The sequence below is a fragment of the Rhamphochromis longiceps genome, linkage group LG3 (genome assembly GCF_057381845.1).
Source record: "Rhamphochromis longiceps isolate RC_006_pf linkage group LG3, R_longiceps_female_GT1.1, whole genome shotgun sequence".
Lineage (NCBI taxonomy): Eukaryota > Metazoa > Chordata > Actinopteri > Cichliformes > Cichlidae > Rhamphochromis > Rhamphochromis longiceps.
This window is the reverse complement of record NC_140559.1, coordinates 32,767,917-32,788,848: the sequence shown is the minus strand read 5'-3', so window position 1 is coordinate 32,788,848 and position 20,932 is coordinate 32,767,917. Positions and strand designations below refer to the sequence as shown.

General features: G+C 40.8%; 1 protein-coding gene across 2 annotated transcripts in view; it reads left to right on the top strand.

Moving 5' to 3' along the window:
* LOC146674178 (uncharacterized) overlaps positions 1 to 20,932 on the top strand; it is a 48,299-nt gene that overhangs the window by 12,407 nt on the left and 14,960 nt on the right. The window contains exons 12-28 of one of the 2 annotated variants that reach the window (XM_085394665.1): positions 223 to 375; positions 528 to 659; positions 943 to 990; positions 1,531 to 1,656; positions 2,123 to 2,249; positions 4,601 to 4,771; positions 4,846 to 4,880; positions 5,115 to 5,279; positions 5,393 to 5,533; positions 6,510 to 6,548; positions 6,630 to 6,770; positions 9,410 to 9,489; positions 9,614 to 9,637; positions 9,872 to 10,220; positions 10,900 to 10,953; positions 11,173 to 13,812; positions 13,902 to 13,980. In XM_085394665.1, coding sequence (XP_085250791.1) covers positions 223 to 375; positions 528 to 659; positions 943 to 990; positions 1,531 to 1,656; positions 2,123 to 2,249; positions 4,601 to 4,771; positions 4,846 to 4,880; positions 5,115 to 5,279; positions 5,393 to 5,533; positions 6,510 to 6,548; positions 6,630 to 6,770; positions 9,410 to 9,489; positions 9,614 to 9,637; positions 9,872 to 10,220; positions 10,900 to 10,953; positions 11,173 to 13,812; positions 13,902 to 13,980 — 4,504 coding nt within the window. The remainder of the gene's footprint in view (positions 1 to 222; positions 376 to 527; positions 660 to 942; positions 991 to 1,530; positions 1,657 to 2,122; positions 2,250 to 4,600; positions 4,772 to 4,845; positions 4,881 to 5,114; positions 5,280 to 5,392; positions 5,534 to 6,509; positions 6,549 to 6,629; positions 6,771 to 9,409; positions 9,490 to 9,613; positions 9,638 to 9,871; positions 10,221 to 10,899; positions 10,954 to 11,172; positions 13,813 to 13,901; positions 13,981 to 20,932) is intronic. The other variant, XM_085394657.1, reaches the window with a different exon arrangement.

Here is a 20,932-nt window from a genome sequence, read left to right as displayed (position 1 = left end):
AAGAAAAAAGAAAAAAAAGAAATCAAACCAAAATCCGCATCAGAAACATTTTGTACTCAGTATTTTATTCTGATGTACCTCATTGTGTTCATAGTTGTAGACAGTGCTCAAAGTGAGGCACTGTTTCTAACTGAATGTTTTGCCTTTTTGAGATTTCTGTCTGGAATTTCTTCAATTGTAAACTAATCTAAAACGCTGACTTTATTCTTTTCTTTTGCACAGCTTGTTTCGCTTAAATGCAAGATGCTGTTAATAAGCAACCTGCCTAAGTATCGTGATGGCTGTTATGAAGAGGAGGACATCGCCGATCTGCTCACTCCACACAGATTTGAATATTACGACGATACGATCTACGTTATACCACAGGCGCGCATGGTAAGCACCAGGCCATGGATTTGCATTGGGCTGGATTATTACCTTCATTTTAATGGGATTCTAAATGTCTTTTCTAAGACGACCTAACTAACATTTAGTTATTACGTATTTTGTGAGCGCAGTGTGTCAGTGTTTGTTTGTTTTTCCTTCAGGCTTTTGCCCTAATGCCGACAGCAATGGCAGCCAAAAACATCGTGCTAGCATCAGAAGATAAACATTTTTTTCTCAATGGGTCTAAACTTCGACTGCAGGTTGTGAAGAGCAAGAATTTTTTAACGACCCCGGTGAGCACTGTGTTTAGATAATACACTTTACTGTTGTGAGATATGTTATTAAAAATAATTGAAAATCTGTTTCTGCTTGTTGATGGAAACAGTATCCTTAAAAGCAAGCTGATGTTTTTAAATGTTCAATCTATTTAAAATGTGGTTGTAAGTAAAAAAAAAAAAAATGTAATATTTTGTAGAGGCTATAAGTAATAAAAAATACTCTTTGAACTGAAATCAATTTAACAGAATCCAACATTTATTTGATGTAATGACTTTTAACTATTTGTTTTTCTTTCAGCTTGAGTTTTATATATATCTGATGAATCGGCTGTGTTATGTTAAGAAGGTAACACGCACACATATCTCAGAAACACAGACTACACTAGAATACCTTATAAAGTATAGAGTATAAAGTTATAACTGGCAGCACTCACATCCAAGTCAAAACACCTTGAAAAATATGAGCATATATTAACACATGGCTAGGAAAGGTTTGGATAACTTTTTTCCTGCAATAAGTTAAATCCTCATTCAAAACTGCATTTTGTATTTTAAAAAAAATTGTTTTTTTTTGTTTTTTTTGTTTTTGTCTTTTTATTTGAAACATGCAAAAAACTAAGAACCCAGGAAAGGGCCAAAAGTGGTTTTCTGTGTACACAGCTAAGTTTAAATATTTTCTCAAACAATGTTATCAACAAAAGCAAGAGCTGCAATTATAAATTGTTTGGATAATGAAGATAGCTGCCAGGGTGCATACTGCTGTGTGACTATATGTGCAAACTTATGACCTTAATCTTGGAACTGTAGTTTAAGAAAGCATGAAATATTGTTAAACTAAATACTGTTTCTGGTTTGTTTTAATGTTCACCCGGGTTTATCGAAACAGATAGGGATAGATATTGGAGAACGGACAATCTACATCAGGAACATCTCACCAGACGAGTTCCGGGATCTCAGAGAAGCTTTGGGAAAAATCGGTATTGTAAGAAACTACCTGCCTCTTCTCTACAAGGTATAAACACACTTATAAGCAGCAACAAGTGCATGTTTTAAAAGTCTGTGAAAGGCTGTATGAGATGTATGTGTTTATGTAAGTGTATTCTTAACTATCCCCCCAAAATTGACAGACACATTAAAACAAGATAATGTGACTGGTTTTGGATGCTACTTATCTTGATGAAAGCACAACTGCAAAACTATAAAGATAGTAAAGAGAGACTGCAGGTAATCTGTTCGCTGTAGCACATGATTCTTCATATGCTCATGCGCACTAGTGTTCATCACATTAGAGCATTAGTGCAGGGGTCACGTTGAGCACGGCTCCAGTGCTTCATTGATCCAGGATTTCTGACTTTTGAATCCAGTGAACTCCACAATAAAGCTGTGCTTAGCTCACTGTTTCCATGTGTTCCATTTTCTACCATTTAGAATGTGAAATTAAAATGTTTAGAGTAAATTTTATCTTTCTTGTGTTTCAGGTGTTAATTGAATTTGAGTCTGTGTGTGATGCTGATCGCCTTGGTGTTTGGTACAGCCTTCTAAAACGGGCCACTGGCCACAAATTGTCAAGGGTGGAAATACCACACAGTGGATTTACATCACTGCGTAAGTGTGTTTTGAATGGGATTTTAAATAAATGTGATTTAAACGGGGGAAAAAAGGTGAAGTTGATGGAAGGTCATCTGGTAATACCCTGAATATGGTGGGTTGTTTTTTTGGCTGTAAAACCTGTCTGGTAAGGGTAGCTGCTTTTGTCCTGCTGGCCTTCCTGTACTGTGGGATTGCTTTGGGTGAGGTACAGTGGGGCAAAAAAGTATTTAGTCAGCCACCGATTGTGCAAGTTCCCCCACCTAAAATGATGACAGAGGTCAGTAATTTGCACCAGAGGTACACTTCAACTGTGAGAGACAGAATGTGAAAAAAAAATCCATGAATTCACATGGTAGGATCTGTAAAGAATTTATTCGTAAATCAGGGTGGAAAATAAGTATTTGGTCAATAACAAAAATACAACTCAATACTTTGTAACATAACCTTTGTTGGCAATAACAGAGGTCAAACGTTTACTATAGGTCTTTACCAGGTTTGCACACACAGTAGCTGGTATTTTGGCCCATTCCTCCATGCAGATCTTCTCGAGAGCAGTGATGTTTTGGGGCTGTCGCCGAGCAACACGGACTTTCAACTCCCGCCACAGATTTTCTATGGGGTTGAGGTCTGGAGACTGGCTAGGCCACTCCAGGACTTTCAAATGCTTCTTACGGAGCCACTCCTTTGTTGCCCGGGCGGTGTGTTTTGGATCATTGTCATGTTGGAAGACCCAGCCTCGTTTCATCTTCAAAGTTCTCACTGATGGAAGGAGGTTTTGGCTCAAAATCTCACGATACATGGCCCCATTCATTCTGTCCTTAACACGGATCAGTCGTCCTGTCCCCTTGGCAGAAAAACAGCCCCATAGCATGATGTTTCCACCCCCATGCTTCACAGTAGGTATGGTGCTCTTGGGATGCAACTCAATATTCTTCGTCCTCCAAACACGACGAGTTGAGTTTATACCAAAAAGTTCTACTTTGGTTTCATCTGACCACATGACATTCTCCCAATCCTCTGCTGTATCATCCATGTGCTCTCTGGCAAACTTCAGACGGGCCTGGACATGCACTGGCTTCAGCAGCGGAACACGTCTGGCACTGCGGGATTTGATTCCCTGCCGTTGTAGTGTGTTACTGATGTTATACATTGGTTGTATTGTCCAAAGAGACTCTTGTCTTTGGACAATACGGCAAATATTGTCGTCTTAGTGGGTGATGCACAAAAAAAGCAAGTGAGTTGAAGATTACAAGGAGTGGCAAAAGCATACTGATACTAGAGACAGATTAAAATCCATCTAATTACGGGCGCTATAGAGCAAGACATGGTGTAACACACAACTTAGTAGAGCTGCAGAATTCTGAAAAATTCTCTTATAAATGTCACATTCCACTTTCTGAACTCCTAAAGTTTGCTTAGAGAACAAAATAAGGACTTATTGGGCTGAACCACAGACTACTGTGAGACTTTCTGGTGGAAAGAAGACACCTCGCGGCCTGAAGAACCACGCGCCAACGTGATACAGATGAATCGAACTAAGTCTCATCCGACCTAACTGAAACGGCAGGCATGACTGCTGAAGAACTGAAAGCCAACACTAAACCCCCTGCGAGGAGAATTGTCTGAAGTCATAAAAGAGGAACTTAGAGATATTTTCGGAGTTCAGTTTTATCAATACTGAAATACAAGTAGTCAGGTCCGAAATAACTAACACTGCCAGTAACCCCGGTTATTCTGAAGTTTCCTCAAAAATTTCAACAGTATGATTGAGCTCAGGGCTGTGGCTCCTCACTACCAGATATTGCAAAATCTATTTTGTCTCCAGTGCTGCACCAGCTGCTCCCATCTCCACCATCGTGGAAACACATCACATCTATCACACAGAGTCTGGATAATAATCTTTCCTTCACTTTCTGTTTGTGAAACAGTCATGGATATATTTTCAGTTCTTCCCTGGACTGTGGATAAAGTGAAGTCCGAGAAAGGTTGCAACATATGCAAAACTGCTGCTTTATCGTCATCCACAATAAATTATTGCAACGCATTCCCTCAACTTTTATCCACTAACACTGTGATTCTCCTTCCCACAAATCCTTTGATGCTCATTGGCCCCTCCAGAAATCTTTGGTCCATCAGCGGTCAATTCCCTTCTGCTTGTCTCTGCCCTAGACACATGAACCAGAGCCATTACTTAAACTCCACTTTTTCAGACTGGCATTTGGTCTAACTCTCTAATCATTTTTCTCTGATGCCTATGATACCTTGGATATCTGTAAAGGTGCTTAAAGTTAAACTGAAAGTCAGTTAAAAACCTGACACACACACAGAAAATAAAAAATAAACAAAACTTATTTTTTCTTGTGCAGCACCAAGATTGCCACACAAAGCTTTGCCAGACAGCGATGTTGCTGTTGACGGGGCAGCTGTCCCAACAGAAGATATTACCGTCCCACAACGCAGCACTTCACCATATTGGATCACAATGACAACTAGTCCCTTTGTGTTCCCCACTGTCGCTCCTTGGTTCACAATCCCAGGTGAGAGAAACTAAAATTAACTTCCAGATATAAAGTGTTGACTGTTACTAACTGTGTGTGTTTTACACTTCTAGAGTATTTAACTGTCAGGGAACCTGATGACATTGAGGTGAGTGCATTTTATAAACCAAGGTTTCATGTGTTAAACAGGAATCCTTGAGTAAATACCAAGAGGCGTCCATTTTTCCAAATACCGACCTCAAAAGCCACATTTCTCTTTTTCTGCTAAACTTGGTTTCATTTTGTCTTCTCTATGTGGTCAGTTATAGTAATATATTTTTTAAAAAGTGCTGCAAAGTTTCTCTTCACATAAACTTTGGTTCTTGAACCTTGTGTCTTGTAGAAAGCCCAATCTCAAGGTTCTACGTTCTCCACGATCATGTTGACTGGTTTGCCAGAAGGAAACTACAGACAGGAGGATGTCGCCAAGCTGGTGTGGCGTTACTTCCCTGATCAGACTGTTCAGACTCTGTACTACAACATAATCGTTTTATCACTGCAGAGGAGGGTGAGGAATAGACCCAGCAGGCTGATACAGAGAAATTTGCAAATTTAATTCAATTTAATGATTAATATTGAATGTTTCCTCTGCATCATTTTGTCCCCTTTCTTCCTCTCCAGGCCTTTGTGTTTTTTAACAGCTGGGATGCGTGCTGCGATTTCGCCAGAGATTACCTCAAAGATCCAGTTACAGTTGAAGAGCGGAGACGGAGACTAGGAATCCACATTGTTTTACAAGACGTGCATCCTGGTTCAAGTGAGGTATGAAAATGGAGCAATCGGGGGCTGTTAAATCAGGGGCATGCTCCTGTTTCACTCAAACTATTCAGGTGCCAATCAAAAAAGATTTCTCCTCTAAGGAGTGAGCACAGCATCATCCTTCACTGGGCTAATATTAATAGAATGAGACTCAGAATACTTTATTGATCCCTAGGGGGAATTACGTTGGTTACAGTACAAACGGTAACAAAGACAGATAATACAAGAAGTAAGAAATAGCACAATATATACATACATATAAGTCACTTATTGATAAATATCTGAATAAGAAATGGAAAAACTAAAAATATGCATGAATTTCAAATCAAGTATTTATTATTATTTTGTCTGGATTTGTTCCTTCCTTTTTGCGACAGCAGCACAAAAGCTGCATGAACTTTATCCACTTTTCTGTTCATAGACGACAGCCCACGTCATTCCACCACCACTTTAAAGTTTCCACAGAGCTTCTTGTGAAGTCAGTCCTGTGTAAACGTTAAAGACCCAGACATAGGTTATGGAGTGTTTCACTGACTATTAAGCAATGCCCTTACTTATTTTGAAACTTCCGTTGCTGCTAACCTTCTAGCTTCAGCGTTTCCCATCTTAAGGTTCCTTGCGGGCTAGCTATTCAGGCCCTTTGTGAGATCTCTCTCCACAGCTACATGTTAAGAGGAATTGAGGTCTGACGACTGTTGCGGAAAGTCACTGAGACTCAAATAGCATCAAATAGTTCCTGGAAAACTTTGGTTATATGTTATGTCGTTACTGTCCTGAAGTATGAATCCTTTGCCACAAAGATGCAAACCAGGATCGAGTTACTTCTCACTTACAGTGGAGTCCAATCTTTATCTTATCAAATGGGGTCAATAGAACATTAAAAACACTCTAACCAGGAGGAGAGTTATTCAATAGTTATTTTACAAACAGAGGATAAGTAATTGATGTGAGCCGCTTTCATCTTCTACTCTTTTCACAGGAGAGCATGTACAGAAGCATGATGAAATGGAGCAGCACTGTAAGTCAGCAGTCACATAAATCTGTCCTGTAAAAGCAGCAGGCTCGGGTCTCCCTGATCTTAACACTGGTTGTTTTTCAGCATGTTCCAGAGTCTGAGTCTCTGGAGGACCGGCTGCTGATTGTGGAGGTCTCCGAGGTGAATGTGGACCTTGTCATGATGATCATGAAAGTGGTGGCTCCCATTGCTGCTTTTGTCAGATTTTTGCCGCTTGCCAACAGGGTACGATTTCATAAACACCTGCAAATTTTTCACGTTTTACATCTGCAAGGCTTGTTATGGTGTCTGCTGCTCTTAAAATGCAGCTTTTTCTGAAAAGTCTTCAGAAGGTATTAAGTCTTAAATTTCACCCGCAAAGCTGGTACAGTTTGGTTCAATTTAAACTGCTTAATAAAATTAAGGGAACACTTGATCAATGTTCCCTCTAAGCTGCGTGCGTGCACAATTGCGCACTTCTGGCACGGTCTCTGCGCACAGGGTTAGGGTTAGGGTTAGAAAAAACCTAAAAAAAAAAAAATCTAACCTGAATTGAAATTAAATTAAAGCTTTAACAATTCTGTTTTGCAGTGTTAGTCAGTAAGTGACTGGCTGCCATCTTATCCCATAGTCCAGCCAATCACGCGATTCACATTCGTATATACGCAGCTAATCAACGTCATTGACAGGCTATGACAGCGTCCTTATGTGCCAACACCGGTGTTTTAGCTAGCAAAGCGGCGTGGCTGCTGTGGAGTGAAGCCACGTTAATGACAACGTGTACAACCATTGGAGATGTGAGCAGGACAGACGGAACAATTGACGGAAAACGTGTGGACGTTACACCAGTTTTTAAATTGTGTTGATTGGCCACGTAAAACCAGAGTTATGATAAAATATATGCAATGTTTGGTTTTCTTCCTGAATACTATCATTGTTTATATTTACTGCGGGAAGAAACGGTAAAAACTGCGTTTTATAAGGAAAACATTTGAAAGCACTCTGAGCCTGTGAGCAAAAACAAAACCAAAAAAACCCTACCCTTTCCTATTGGTGGAAAAATGTACCATGTAGACCAATCAAAAAGTGATATAGCAACATGGCATTTAGTTGTTTAGGAAGGGGGATGTTTTGGAGTGGCACAAAAAATTTGTTTGGCATCAAATTTGATGCAGAACAGCTGATTGTTCTGTAAATAGTTTGAAATGTTTGTTTAAAAGAAGCCTGGACTGCATTTTGGGGTAAACAGCTGCAAAAACCTTTGTTTGCATAACTCAGTTACTTTGTGAAGAACTATATAATTAATTGCCCAACATTGGTCATTATATACTGTATTTTGCAGTCAGAGAGTTACAGGACTCTCTACCAGACCACAGACTCATAATACAAGTCAGAGCTTTATAATCTAACAAAAAAGAAAGTTGTTTTCAAAAAGTTATTTTTACTTCCAATAGCGTTAACATACTACACAGATCATGAACACGATTTCTTTTCTAATTTTCATTGTAAGTGGGCTAAAGCAGTTAATTAAAAGTAGTCTAACATAAATGTAAATGCTGTAATTTGATTATTTTAATAAACCATGTAACTTGGATGGATTCGTTGCTGGCGTGACCACAGTGCACACGTCTGCTGTTGCTCACAGTGGTCCAAGGGACCGTTCATGGAATTTGTGCGTTCGCTCAGACACATGAAAAATTAGAGGGAACATTGCACTTGATCATTGCAGAATAACAGTCAGTTAGAATTCAGAGAACTTCAGTTTGGCTTTAGCAGTCCTTCTCCTTGTACAAAGTAGAGGATACCTGCTGAATGGTCATTGCTCTTCTATGGCCCTGTCATGAACCAAGCAGCCAGGAACACACAGGCACAAATGTAATCTTCAAAAAATGGGTTTTATTATACCCCAAAAGGACAAGATGATTACAAAAATTCTAAATTTTTAGTGATCCGAGCTGAAAGAACCGGTTCTCTAAAAAGAGTTGGAAATCCCATCACTACAAACCATTATAACACACCATCTCCTAATATTTTCTCCACACTTTTGAGGCCGCACTGTTAGACACGGCAGATCTTCTTGTGACTGCCATTCAGGAGGAGCTGGACTGCCTATGCAACCTGAGTGAGCTGCATGCCCAATTCCACCAACAGTGAAAATCAGAAAAAATTCAATCAGGGAAGATAAAGAAAGCAATAAGTGGTTAACATGGAAAATGAAGACATTAAAAAAGTTTAAGTGGTGTAACTTTCTTATACTGTGATGATCAAGTGGTTTTTAAACTATGTTTTTAAGTTTATCTTATTTTATTCTGTTTCCAGCTTTAAGCAAGACTTTTAACATTGAGAAACATTTTAAATGAGTCTGAAGGAGACTTTGTTTTTTTAACACTAGTTCAGCAAGTTTTAATATTCAGACAGTCCCTGCAGCAGGCAATCTGAATTTTACATGCCTTTGCAAATACTGGTGAAGGACTGCCTGAAATGCACTAAGTTCTCAACCAAGTGATAATCTTATGACCTGTCCAGCCTTTCGTCCTGGCCCATCTAGCAGGGAAGATGCCTGCAGTTTGAGACAGCACTAAGTTATTCTTTTATTGTTTCTTGCTCAGTGGTTTTATTCTCTAATCAAAAACTTTACAAAAGTATAGAAATATGTTTGCGTTTATTTTCCATTTGCAAGTTTAAAACACCAAGATTTTTTTGTTCTTTTAACAAAAAGTTGTACTATCGTAGAGGGCAGTAAAGAAACTCGCCAGGACCTCTGTCCTGTTACTTTCACAAATTGGGCCTGTAGCGCACCCTTTGAGTACCACTGTGTTGCTCGAATATCCTCAGGAAGAAAACAATTGTACTGTCACTGATGTAATATCTTTCTGTTTTCTCAGATATGCATTGAGATGGCTGAACCTGGTGGATTAACACAGGTGATGGAGAGCAATGTCACCAAGGACTATTTATCTTCTTGGTAAGTGTGTCCCACAATCAGAAGTGAGACAAAGAGGAAATTGATTTTAGACTGTGTGTTTTTATTTTCTTTAAAGTGTCTTCATGCTTGTCTGACCTTGTGCTTTTTTCTCTCCTCTTCATAGGAGTAAAGTCGGACGTATTGAGTCGTGAGTATCTTTCATTTTCAGGTTTAATGGCAGAGTCAAAACAGTCATGATGACTGCTACACTCCTCAAGGTTGTGCTATAGTAAACAGTTCCCAAAGATCCAGAAAGAGAAGAGTGTGATTTAGCAACTCTAGATTAGAAATTTGAAATGGAATTTCTTATTTCACATTAACATTTTGTGACAACGAACCTCTTTTCATAGTAACCTACTGGCATCTTTGCTTTTAAATTCAGTTTGAAGAGTCTGAAACAGCGTCTGCAAGACTCGGGTGAGAACACACTTAACCTCGAACTGGAAACCGAGAAGGCCGCAGAATCGACCGCTGTCCTGCAGCCAAGTGAGGAAGGCCAGAAAGCAGCAGTGAAGGAAGAGGGGCCACCACAAACTTTGGTCACTACTCCTGATGCAAACGCCGCCCCCGCCGCTTCTAGCGCTGCTCCTTCAGCAACAAGCCCAGTCAAGTCTGAGGAAAAAGACTCAAAACTTCATCGCATCAACTATGACCTTTTCATGGCCATTACAGCGGCGCTTCGTGAGCATAGACAGGGTCGAGAAAGTAGGGCACAGAGCAAGGACAGAGAGGTAACACTTTAAATTTCACTGTGTTGTCCCAAAATATCTTAAGACACTAAAAGCCTTATGTTGGAGATCACATATGAGCATTGTATAGTAGTACACTGTTGATTGTTGCGGTAAAGCTGCAGGCTGTATGAATAATTAATGCTGATAATAATAACAATAATGTATACTTTATTGATCCCCCTGGGGAAATTACTCTCTTTGCATTTGACCCGTTCACTCAGTGAAGCAGTGGGCAGCCACTAAGCAGGCGTACCTTGCTCAGAGTAGCCGTTTAGTGGATTTGAACCCCCGACCTTCCGATCACGGGGAAAGTGTTTTCGAAGTCTGTATTTCACATAAGTAGTAGACTGGCAGTTTACGTCTGTGACACCTGATCAGCCGAAGGCAGAGCAGAGAAGGAGATTACTCACTCCCCATTGTGACAGGCGGAGATACTGTCCACTATACTAATGAGGAAGATACCATTTTTAGATTTGCATTATTTCTGGAACAGATAAATTAAAGCGAAGGTCATCACTACATATAGTCTTATTTATTTTTTGCAAGCTTGTGTATGTCCAATTTTTGGCGTCACCACTCATTAAACACCTTTCAGGCTATATTTTAGGTGTTTATCAAAACCAGCACAGAATAATACGAAATTAATTCAGTAAATTTTTTTTCTTATCTTCATTTCCAGAGCAAAATCAGCAGCCCTAGTAGGGCACAGGATGAAGACGCACCAAACGAAAAGGTAAACGTTCATCAGACCCACGAGGATTTCTCTTGTGGGTGGTGGGGGTGGGCGGCTGGGCTAACTCAAACGCTTAATCACTCTGAGAATATTGGTCATGTGGTTACTGGTCATATAGGAGGTTTTTGTGGACAGAGGGACATTTGTTGATAGTTACACTCTGATTACAGGGTAAGCTGTTTCATGGCTCCACAGACTGTTTTTGGTTTTTCCATCTAGGTTCAAGTTGATAATTTAAAGAAGAAAGTTTCTTCAGAGAGCCGCCCTTTTGGTGAGCTGGATTTCAATGTGGACGACTTTGTCACTGTTGATGAAATTAACGATGACGCAGCAGACGCAGACCCCAATGGTGAAAGCTCCTCTTCAACTAAGCCAAAGTCCACAGAGAATGCAGAAAGTCAAAGTTCAGCTGCATCTCCTGCTTCCAAACGAACCTCAGCAGGGTCCTCCAAAGACTCCAGCAGCTCAGCCTCTCCCTCATCCAAGCCCACGAAATTTTCTGAGAAAAGCAGTTCAACCTCCTCACTACGAAAAAGTAAAGACTCATTTGACTCCACCAAACCCGAATCCTCTGTGAGTGTCAGTAAGCCTGTTTCCTTTTCTGGTGAGAAAACGCAGCCAAGCAAACCTCCAGACAAATTGACGCATTCTTTGTCCTCGGGTTATAGGACCCGTTCAAAAATGGCATCAACCGCTGCTGCAGAGCTAACAGAGGAGAGTGCAGCAACAAAGTCTGACCTCAAAGTGTCAGCAAAGGAAAATCAAACTAAAATGGAAACATCATCAGAGACACAGCCACCTGCAGAGGGATTAGGGATGAAGAGCCAAACACAAACTCTGGAGACTGAATGTAAGAATGACGCACACAAAGAGTCAAAGAAAAGCAAAGAAGATGGGGAAAAAGACAATGCGGGGAAATATCCACAGGAGGAGGAGGATGATGGTGAAAGTTACCAGATCCTTGATTCGATCGACGAGCCAACAGATGAACAGATAGATGAAGACTCAAACCAAGAGACTAAAACAGAGTCATCAGGGCCTGAGCAAACCCAGAGTTCGCATGAGGGGGAAAGTCAGGTCTTGAACAGCATTGATGATAAAGGCTCAGAGGAGTCCAGTAAAACAGAAACGGATGCTCCTCTCTATGTGATAGACAACGTTAGTGAAGACCAAGCCAGTACAGTCCAAGGGGACAGTCATCTGATCAAAGATGAAGGTGCCACAGCAAAGCAGCTGTCTGAGGAAAAGATTCAAGAACCAGATGCAGCTGATAAAAAAGAAGGGTTGGATCCAAGCATGAACCAAACTCCAAGGTCCAGTGGAGATGGAAAAGAAATGAATGAGGAGATGCTCTCAGAAAAATCAAGCAAAGCTTCCAAAGCATTTTGCCAAACTCTAAATAATGAAAAACAAGAAAACAAAGGCAGTTCAGCAGATGTTACTAAACAGAAAGCCTCTGAGAAGTTAGATTCAGTCAATGATCACACCAGAGGAGAAGATGACGAGAAGAAACTTAATACTTCGAAAGCAGTCACTGAAGGAACTGAAGAAGAGGAAGAAGCTTACCAGGTAATTGATTCTGTGGAAGAAGAGCCACCGACCACAGAGACCCAGGCAGAGGCTGAGAACAAGGAGGAAAAAACCAAGAAAGACGTTGAAGTGGCTAAACAAGCTGAAAGACCAACAAGAAGGGGTAGACCGAGAACAAGAACATCTAAAAGAGAGGAGAAAGAGACACAGGAGGAGATGATCTTTGAGGTAGTGGATTCTGTTGAAGATGAATTTGTTCAAGATGTCTCCACCACAGAGAGGCCTGGTAGAAGGAGGTCGGCCAGAGGAAACAAAGACAATAAAAAGACGCCAACTTCCACAGTTACATGTATAAAAACCGTCAGGGAAGAGGAATCTACGTCCGAGATCCTAGACTCAGTGGAGGGTAAGGCTGCCATGAACGAACCAACCATCACAACAAGGTCAACCAGAGGAGGAAGAGAAACTGAAGAAGACGTCTCAAAAAAAGACAAGACACCAACGAGAAGGAGGCCGACACCTGCCAGAGATTCTCAGGAACCAATCAAGGAGGAACCTCAGCAGACTCAAGTGAAACAGAGCACACCAACAAAGAAGAGCGAGGGGAATGCCACCTTTACAATAGTAGACCCAGTGCAGGATGAAGTTATTAAGGATGAACGGGCCAAAACTCCGGAAAAAAGAAGAAGGGGAAGACCAAAGAAGGACACTAAAGTAACTAAAAAACAAGCTGCCATGAAGAATGCTGCATCTAGTAAAGTGGCTGATGAGGAGGAGGCCATTTATCAGATTGTTGACTTGGTTGAGGATGAGACGGCTGACAATGAGCCTTTGAAAGACCAGAGTACAGAAGAGCCAACAGTGCCTAAAGACGATAAGGACTCAGCATCGCCAAAAAATGCAGATGAGGAGGAGGTGGTCGATAAAGAGGAGTGTTTGGATCACACTGCTGAGGTTAGTGATGCTCTATCTACTGAAGACGAGTCTGGTACAGCAACGAAGGAAGAGAAGCCAAAAACAGATACTAAAGAGGCCACTGGGTCCCAAAGTGAGGCTGCTGCACCAGAAGAAAAGACAAATCTGGAGGAAGACACCCTGGAGCTGGTCACTCTGGATGAGGTGGGTGCAGATGATGCTGGGGAGGAAAGAGCAGTGGAGGGTCAGGACTGGAGCAGGGAGATCACCAAGGGAGAACCTGCAGAGCTCATCACTCTGGATGAGATTGTTGAAGAAGAAGAAGAGGAGGAGGGGGAAAAGGCAGAGGAAAGCACAGTGGAGCCCCGCCCACCAACACAGGAGAGCCAATTGGTGGAGGCCGCAGACATAGAGGTAATGTTGAGATTTATTTGAACATCTTTGTTTCCTCTTTAGTAAAAACAGAAAACTCGATGGTCGTGATTTCGTGTCTTTGTTTTTAGACTTTTGCGACAGCAGCTGAGGTAGAAGAGGAAGCAGAGAAGACATCAGGATCTGCTAAACGCAAACATGATGAAACAGGTCAGTTTCATTCTCCATCCATCCATTTTTTTAACTGCTTGTTCGAGTTCGGGTCGTGGGGGCAGTCGGAAGTTCAGACTTCCCTGATAGCCTCATTGCTGGATCTGCCCCGGGGCCTCCTCCCAATAGGACACAAATGACCTTGAACAAGAAAGCCTGCTCTGCTGTTCAGAACTGAAGAAATGTAAACCACAGCACCTAGGAGTCTCCCAGGAGGCATCCTAGTCACACACTCAAACCACCACCTCAACAGAGTTTGATTTGCACGGTCAGATTTTGTGGAGGAGAAGCGAATGTGTACAGCATAGTTTTTGTTGGCAGGGCTCTAGAGTGCGTCACAAATGTGACCAAATTTTTCAATGGTGCGACTAAAATAAACCTTAGGTCACACCGGTGCGACCAGCTGTTCGAGTAACAAAAAAAAAAGTCTCTGCAACTCTGAAAGTCCAGATATTCCTGTAGTCTTTAGTACATGTTTGAAAGTGCAGGTGGATAGAGAGAGTTGAGTATCTTGAATTAAGCGATATTGATTCATTAAATCCTGAATAGAGTTTTAAATATAAATGTATTTTGCCAGAAACACCAGAATCTCGGGTTAAAGCTCACAAAACTATTTCAACAACCACCAAACAGCAAACGAGAGAGCAGGTAAATGGATTCCACACAAAGACGTAAACACAGAGCGGACCCGACACATCAGAATCAGCTTTCTCTTTCTCGGCTTTCTCACCCAACGGCCTGTACACGGACACACCGTCGGGCTGAAAGCCGACAGCTCACTGATTCTGATGCGTTGGTGGGTCTGCGCTTTGTGTTTGTCTTTTTTTTTTTTTTTCTTGATTCTGAGTAGCAGGTTTTAGGGCTGAACGATTATGGAAAATAATCTAATTGCGATTTTTTGCCCCAATATTGCGATTGCGATGCGATATGCGATTATTTTTTAAGGTCTTTGTCTTCTGTATTATTAAACAAAGACAAGCAATACATCATATAGTATGGCCAATACTATATTACATTAATTTTAAACTGTTCTTTCCTGGAAGACAGACCTCTGTTATGATGACATGAGGTGATGCATGAATTGATGACTGACATTTTTATTTAACTTCTTCAATCACAACAGTATATTTGAACATACACAATAGTTTATTTTTAGCTTACAAACATCTGAGCATAAAGTGCTGACAAGGAACCCTGGTGTAAACATTAAAATGAAAGTCAGTACAATGTGCAGATTGCAGAAATATACATAAAAAAAATCAGTGGCTTTACCACACTCAGTTTTTCGACATCTGTGAACTACTAGACAGTCATTCAATTAAAAAATAATATTAAATAAATAAAACTAATAAATAAAAAATACACACATCTTACTGATCTCTGCAGTCAGTAACATTACACATAAAGTGCAAACATAATAGCAATTGTATAAACACACACACAAACACGCCTTTAAAATTTAAAGGCGTGAAATTGGACGGTCTAGTTCTGATTAGCGTCACCGCTGTCTCGGTGGAGTTTAATAAACTCGGCCGTCTGCTTCTTGCTATCTAAAATATAACCAGACACTGGTGTAAATTCTCGACTGTCTCATACTTCTGTTTAATAAGTTTTCTGTTTGACGTTTAGTCAGCTGTGTGAAAACCAAGGGGGAACCCACCCGGGGGATTAATAAAGTTTTATTTTATCTAATCTAATAACTTTAATCTCAGCCAAACCGATTTACTCACGAACAAACAAAACACTGAAAAAAGCCCAACAATAACATTTTTAGGTTGTCTAAGTGACTTATATATTACGTTTAACCCGAGCGGCGAAACTCCGCGGTGATCTGAAAATGATGTGCCGGGAGTTGTGCCGTTCTCGGCCGCATCAGTAACCCTCGAGCTCCCGGCTAGCTGTCGAGCTGGTGGGTAGCAGACGCCTCTGAAAACGTCGAAGCACTTTTGCAAATATGGGATATCTTGATAAACCGAGCAGATATTTGATGTTTACACAACTACTTTCTCGCCTGAAAATATGTTAAAAGTTTATTTTGTGACCCTGAAAGATTAGTATGAGTAATTTTAAAACTTAGTAGCGGCCGCCATTGCTGGAAACTGGAGTTTGGCTGGGCCGCGCTATGAATTCTGGGATATGGTAGTAATTTGGACAGCCTTCGGCGCGTCGCTGTGACGTAATCGGTCTACAAATGCGGCCTCAGGAGGATGCAGCCCATGAATTTGGACATGTCCAGAGTATAATCGCAGCCTTTGCGGTTAGAAAATTGCACTTGATCATGTCGCGATATTATCGCAAATGCGATATATCGTTCAGCCCTAGCAGGTTTTGTCTCTCTCAGACCAAAATTCACTGATCCAGCAGCAAAAGAAGCAGCAAACTGCGCTTCACATTTGATAAACATCGTCATGAATTCCCTCTGACATTAGGGCTGTTCGATATAACGATATATATCGGATGACGATATAAAAACATCTATCGTTTCATTTTACGCTATCGTTTGTTTCGTGGTGTCGCAAAATAAACGGTTTACGGTAATATTTTTTAATATTTCTCTTATATTTATCTGCTATAAAAAGCCAGGCCAGGAAAATTTCCTTCATGTCATAGAAATCAGTGATGATACCCAGCCCTAGTGAGTAGCCTAGGCCCAATAGAAGTGGATGTAGCTGTGGGTAATGAGAAAAGATGAAAAGAACTATTGATAACTTTTTTGTTAAGTCCTGATCCGTCTGAAATTCATAGCCAGTGCTCTGACACAGAGCCATCAACCTCTGAACGCTGAAAAAGCACAATGTATCCAGAAAGCGCATTATATGTCGTGATGAATGCACTGCGCAAGTGTCCCCTCTCGCCACTGCCTTTCAGCGGCAGGCAGCAGCAAACAGGTCGTCAGAGGAGGCTGATGTGATGATTAAGTTTAATATTGTCTACAATATTGCCAAAGAGTGCCAAAGCACTTTAAGCACAAACACAAAATTGTTAGTTAATCATTTACAAATCAATATTGTCTTTATGGACATCAATTTCCCCCCCAAAACTATACTTCAGCAATGAGCAGGGCAGTGTTGGAAGGAAATTGAATGCAAAACAATAACCAATATGCACATACAGGTAGAAATCTACAGGACTACATTTCCAAAATAAGAAATCCTTGGCTAAAGGCCACACTAGGTGTTTGGAAAATGGTGGCAAAAGAAAATAAGCTGCAGAAGAATATAAAAATATTAAAATGGTGTGCATATGATTCGGAATTTACACCAAATCATGTAGACCCTAGTTTTAAAAACTGGATAGGTAAAGTAATTACATTCATATGCGGTATTGTAAAGGAAGATGAAATTGTGAGTTTCCAAACTTTAAAGCAAACATTTCATTTAGAAAACCAAAACCACTATAGATACTTACAGTTAAGAAACTTTTATACTCGAAACATTAAAAACCAAATACCTACTACAGCGAGGCCATTTATCCAACTCTTTTTAAATGCTCATAAGTCAGAAATTAGGAAAGGTGTAATCTCACAAATATACAAAAGTCTTCATGATCTCAGCAATTATTCAACCAAGTATATAAAAGAAAGATGGGAGAAAGAGGGAGGTCTGGTGATTACAGAAGAGGAATGGCAAAACATTTGTTCTTTTCATTGGAGAAGAACAAAATCACATATTTGGAAGTTCAGCTAGAAAGGTTTTGCTTGTTTTTTCATTACCCCAGCTTTAAAGGCGCATTATGATGATGGAAGTTGTGAATGTTGGAGGAACTGTGGCTACGAAACCTCACACCACTACCATATAATTTCGGTTTGTAAGAATATTAAGAATTACTGGATAGACGTCCATACAGTGATGCAAAACACATTTAGTACATATTTACACTTTGATTTCAAATCCATATTTTTAGAATACATACCCTCAGACATAAAGGGTATGGATAAATACTTACTTTGTGTGCTGCTAGCTGCAAATAAAAAGGCACTGACCAAAAGGTTCCACCAACATTAAACAGCTGTATTGATGTAACTTTGGAGATTCATAATATGGAAAAGATTACTTATTTTAGTGAATTTTGAGTATGAGAAATATGTAAAACACTGGGGAAAATGGCTCCACTGTGTGAGTTCCATAAGGCCATCATTGATCATCAATATCATTGATATTCATCACTGAAGGAATGGCTGTTTAAATATTTGTTTATTTTGTTTGTTTGTTTATAATAACGTACTAATCAGCTACTTAGTGTGTTGGCTTTTCAATTGCCATCTCTCTGGATGTATATAGTTACAAACTGTATCTAGTGGCATTTGATTAAAGCATTTATTCAATACATTTCGTATATAGTTTCAGTTAGGTTGTTACACATATGAGAGTGGCTTCTATCTGCTAAGAGGTCATGAGTTTAGTTGGCGAGGGGAGACAGAATGCATTTGAGGTCGAGACACACATACACACATACACACACATACAGTGGGGCAAAAAAGTATTTAGTCAGCCACCGATTGTGCAAGTTCCCCCACTTAAAATGATGACAGAGGTCAGTAATTTGCACCAGAGGTACACTTCAACTGTGAGAGACAGAATGTGAAAAAGAAATCCATGAATTCACATGGTAGGATTTGTAAAGAATTTATTTGTAAATTAGGGTGGAAAATAAGTATTTGGTCACCTCAAACAAGGAAAATCTCTGGCTCTCACAGACCTGTAACGTCTTCTGTAAGACGCTTTTCTGTCCCCCACTCGTTACCTGTATGAATGGCACCTGTTTGAACTCATCATCTGTATAAAAGACACCTGTCCACAGCCTCAAACAGTCAGACTCCAAACTCCGCCATGGCCAAGACCAAAGAGCTTTCGAAGGACACCAGGAAAAGTATCGTAGACCTGCACCAGACTGGGAAGAGTGAATCTACAATAGGCAAGCAGCTTGGTGTGAAAAAATCAACTGTGGGAGCAATCATCAGAAAATGGAAAACATACAAGACCACTGATAATCTCCCACGATCTGGGGCTCCACGCAAGATCTCATCCCGTGGGGTCAAAATGATCATGAGAACGGTGAGCAAAGATCCCAGAACCACACGGGGGGACCTGGTGAATGACCTGCAGAGAGCTGGGACCAAAGTAACAAAGGTCACCATCAGTAACACACTACAACGGCAGGGAATCAAATCCCGCAGTGCCAGACGTGTTCCGCTGCTGAAGCCAGTGCATGTCCAGGCCCGTCTAAAGTTTGCCAGAGAGCACATGGATGATACAGCAGAGGATTGGGAGAATGTCATGTGGTCAGATGAAACCAAAGTAGAACTTTTTGGTATAAACTCAACTCGTCGTGTTTGGAGGACGAAGAATACCGAGTTGCATCCCAAGAACACCCTACCTACTGTGAAGCATGGGGATGGAAACATCATGCTATGGGGCTGTTGTTCTGCCAAGGGGACAGGACGACTGATCCGTGTTAAGGACAGAATGAATGGGGCCATGTATCGTGAGATTTTGAGCCAAAACCTCCTTCCATCAGTGAGAACTTTGAAGATGAAACGAGGCTGGGTCTTCCAACATGACAATGATCCAAAACACACCGCCCGGGCAACAAAGGAGTGGCTCCGTAAGAAGCATTTGAAAGTCCTGGAGTGGCCTAGCCAGTCTCCAGACCTCAACCCCATAGAAAATCTGTGGCGGGAGTTGAAAGTCCGTGTTGCTCGGCGACAGCCCCAAAACATCACTGCTCTCGAGAAGATCTGCATGGAGGAATGGGCCAAAATACCAGCTACTGTGTGTGCAAACCTGGTAAAAACCTATAGTAAACATTTGACCTCTGTTATTGCCAACAAAGGTTATGTTACAAAGTATTGAGTTGTATTTTTGTTATTGACCAAATACTTATTTTCCACCCTGATTTACGAATAAATTCTTTACAAATCCTACCATGTGAATTCATGGATTTTTTTTTTCCACATTCTGTCTCTCACAGTTGAAGTGTACCTCTGGTGCAAATTACTGACCTCTGTCATCATTTTAAGTGGGGGAACTTGCACAATCAGTGGCTGACTAAATACTTTTTTGCCCCACTGTAGTAGGTAGTAGGGCTGCACGATTTTGCATAAAATGAGAATCACGATTTTTTGGCTTAGAATTGAGATCACGATTCTCTCACGATTTTCTTTTCCAATATAAATATTTATTGCACTTATTAACTGCACATCAACTTCGTAACAGTTGAAACTGAACATAAAAACAATAAATAAACATAAAAACAACAATTGTCTCACGTTTTGTTGTTGCCGCAAAATGTTGTACTGTTTGAAATTCCGTCTCCACCGTTGCTCGACGCTGCGTGTATAGAGCAGGTAGTGCAACAATAGAAAAATAGTTGCGGGACGGCACTGTGTAGCGTTTGTCTAGGGTGTTGATCATTTTCCTAAATCCCTCGTTTTGCACAGTGTTGATGGGAGCCATATCTTTGGTCAGGTGATAAGTGATAGCCTCCGTAATTTCTTTGTGCCTGCGGGAGTTCGACGGGTATAGGGAAGCGCTGTATAAGGTTCCCGTTATTGATGTTTGGGTGGTTGACTGGGACGGATTTTCTCCTGTCACTTTCTCGTCATCCCTGACGTTCTCTCCGTTGTTTTTTCCTTTTTTCCTTGCTAATTTTAGCATCACACGGCACAGCTTCTGTATCACGTGGTATAAGGCTCCGCCCTTGTCATTTGTTGAGCAGGAAGAGTGAGCGCTTGTTTTCACGCAGATTACGTCCCGGATTAAAATGCGGTACAGTCGTCGTCGTCTTTTTTTTTTCTTTTTCTTTTTTTAATCGTTGCCATTTGGAAATGAGATCGCACATAAGTATGAATCGAGATCGCGGTTTTCTAACGATTAATCGTGCAGCCCTAGTAGGTAGACTCATTTCTAGGTAAGAGTTCATGCCTAGTTTGCAAGCTTGTAACTGCATTTTG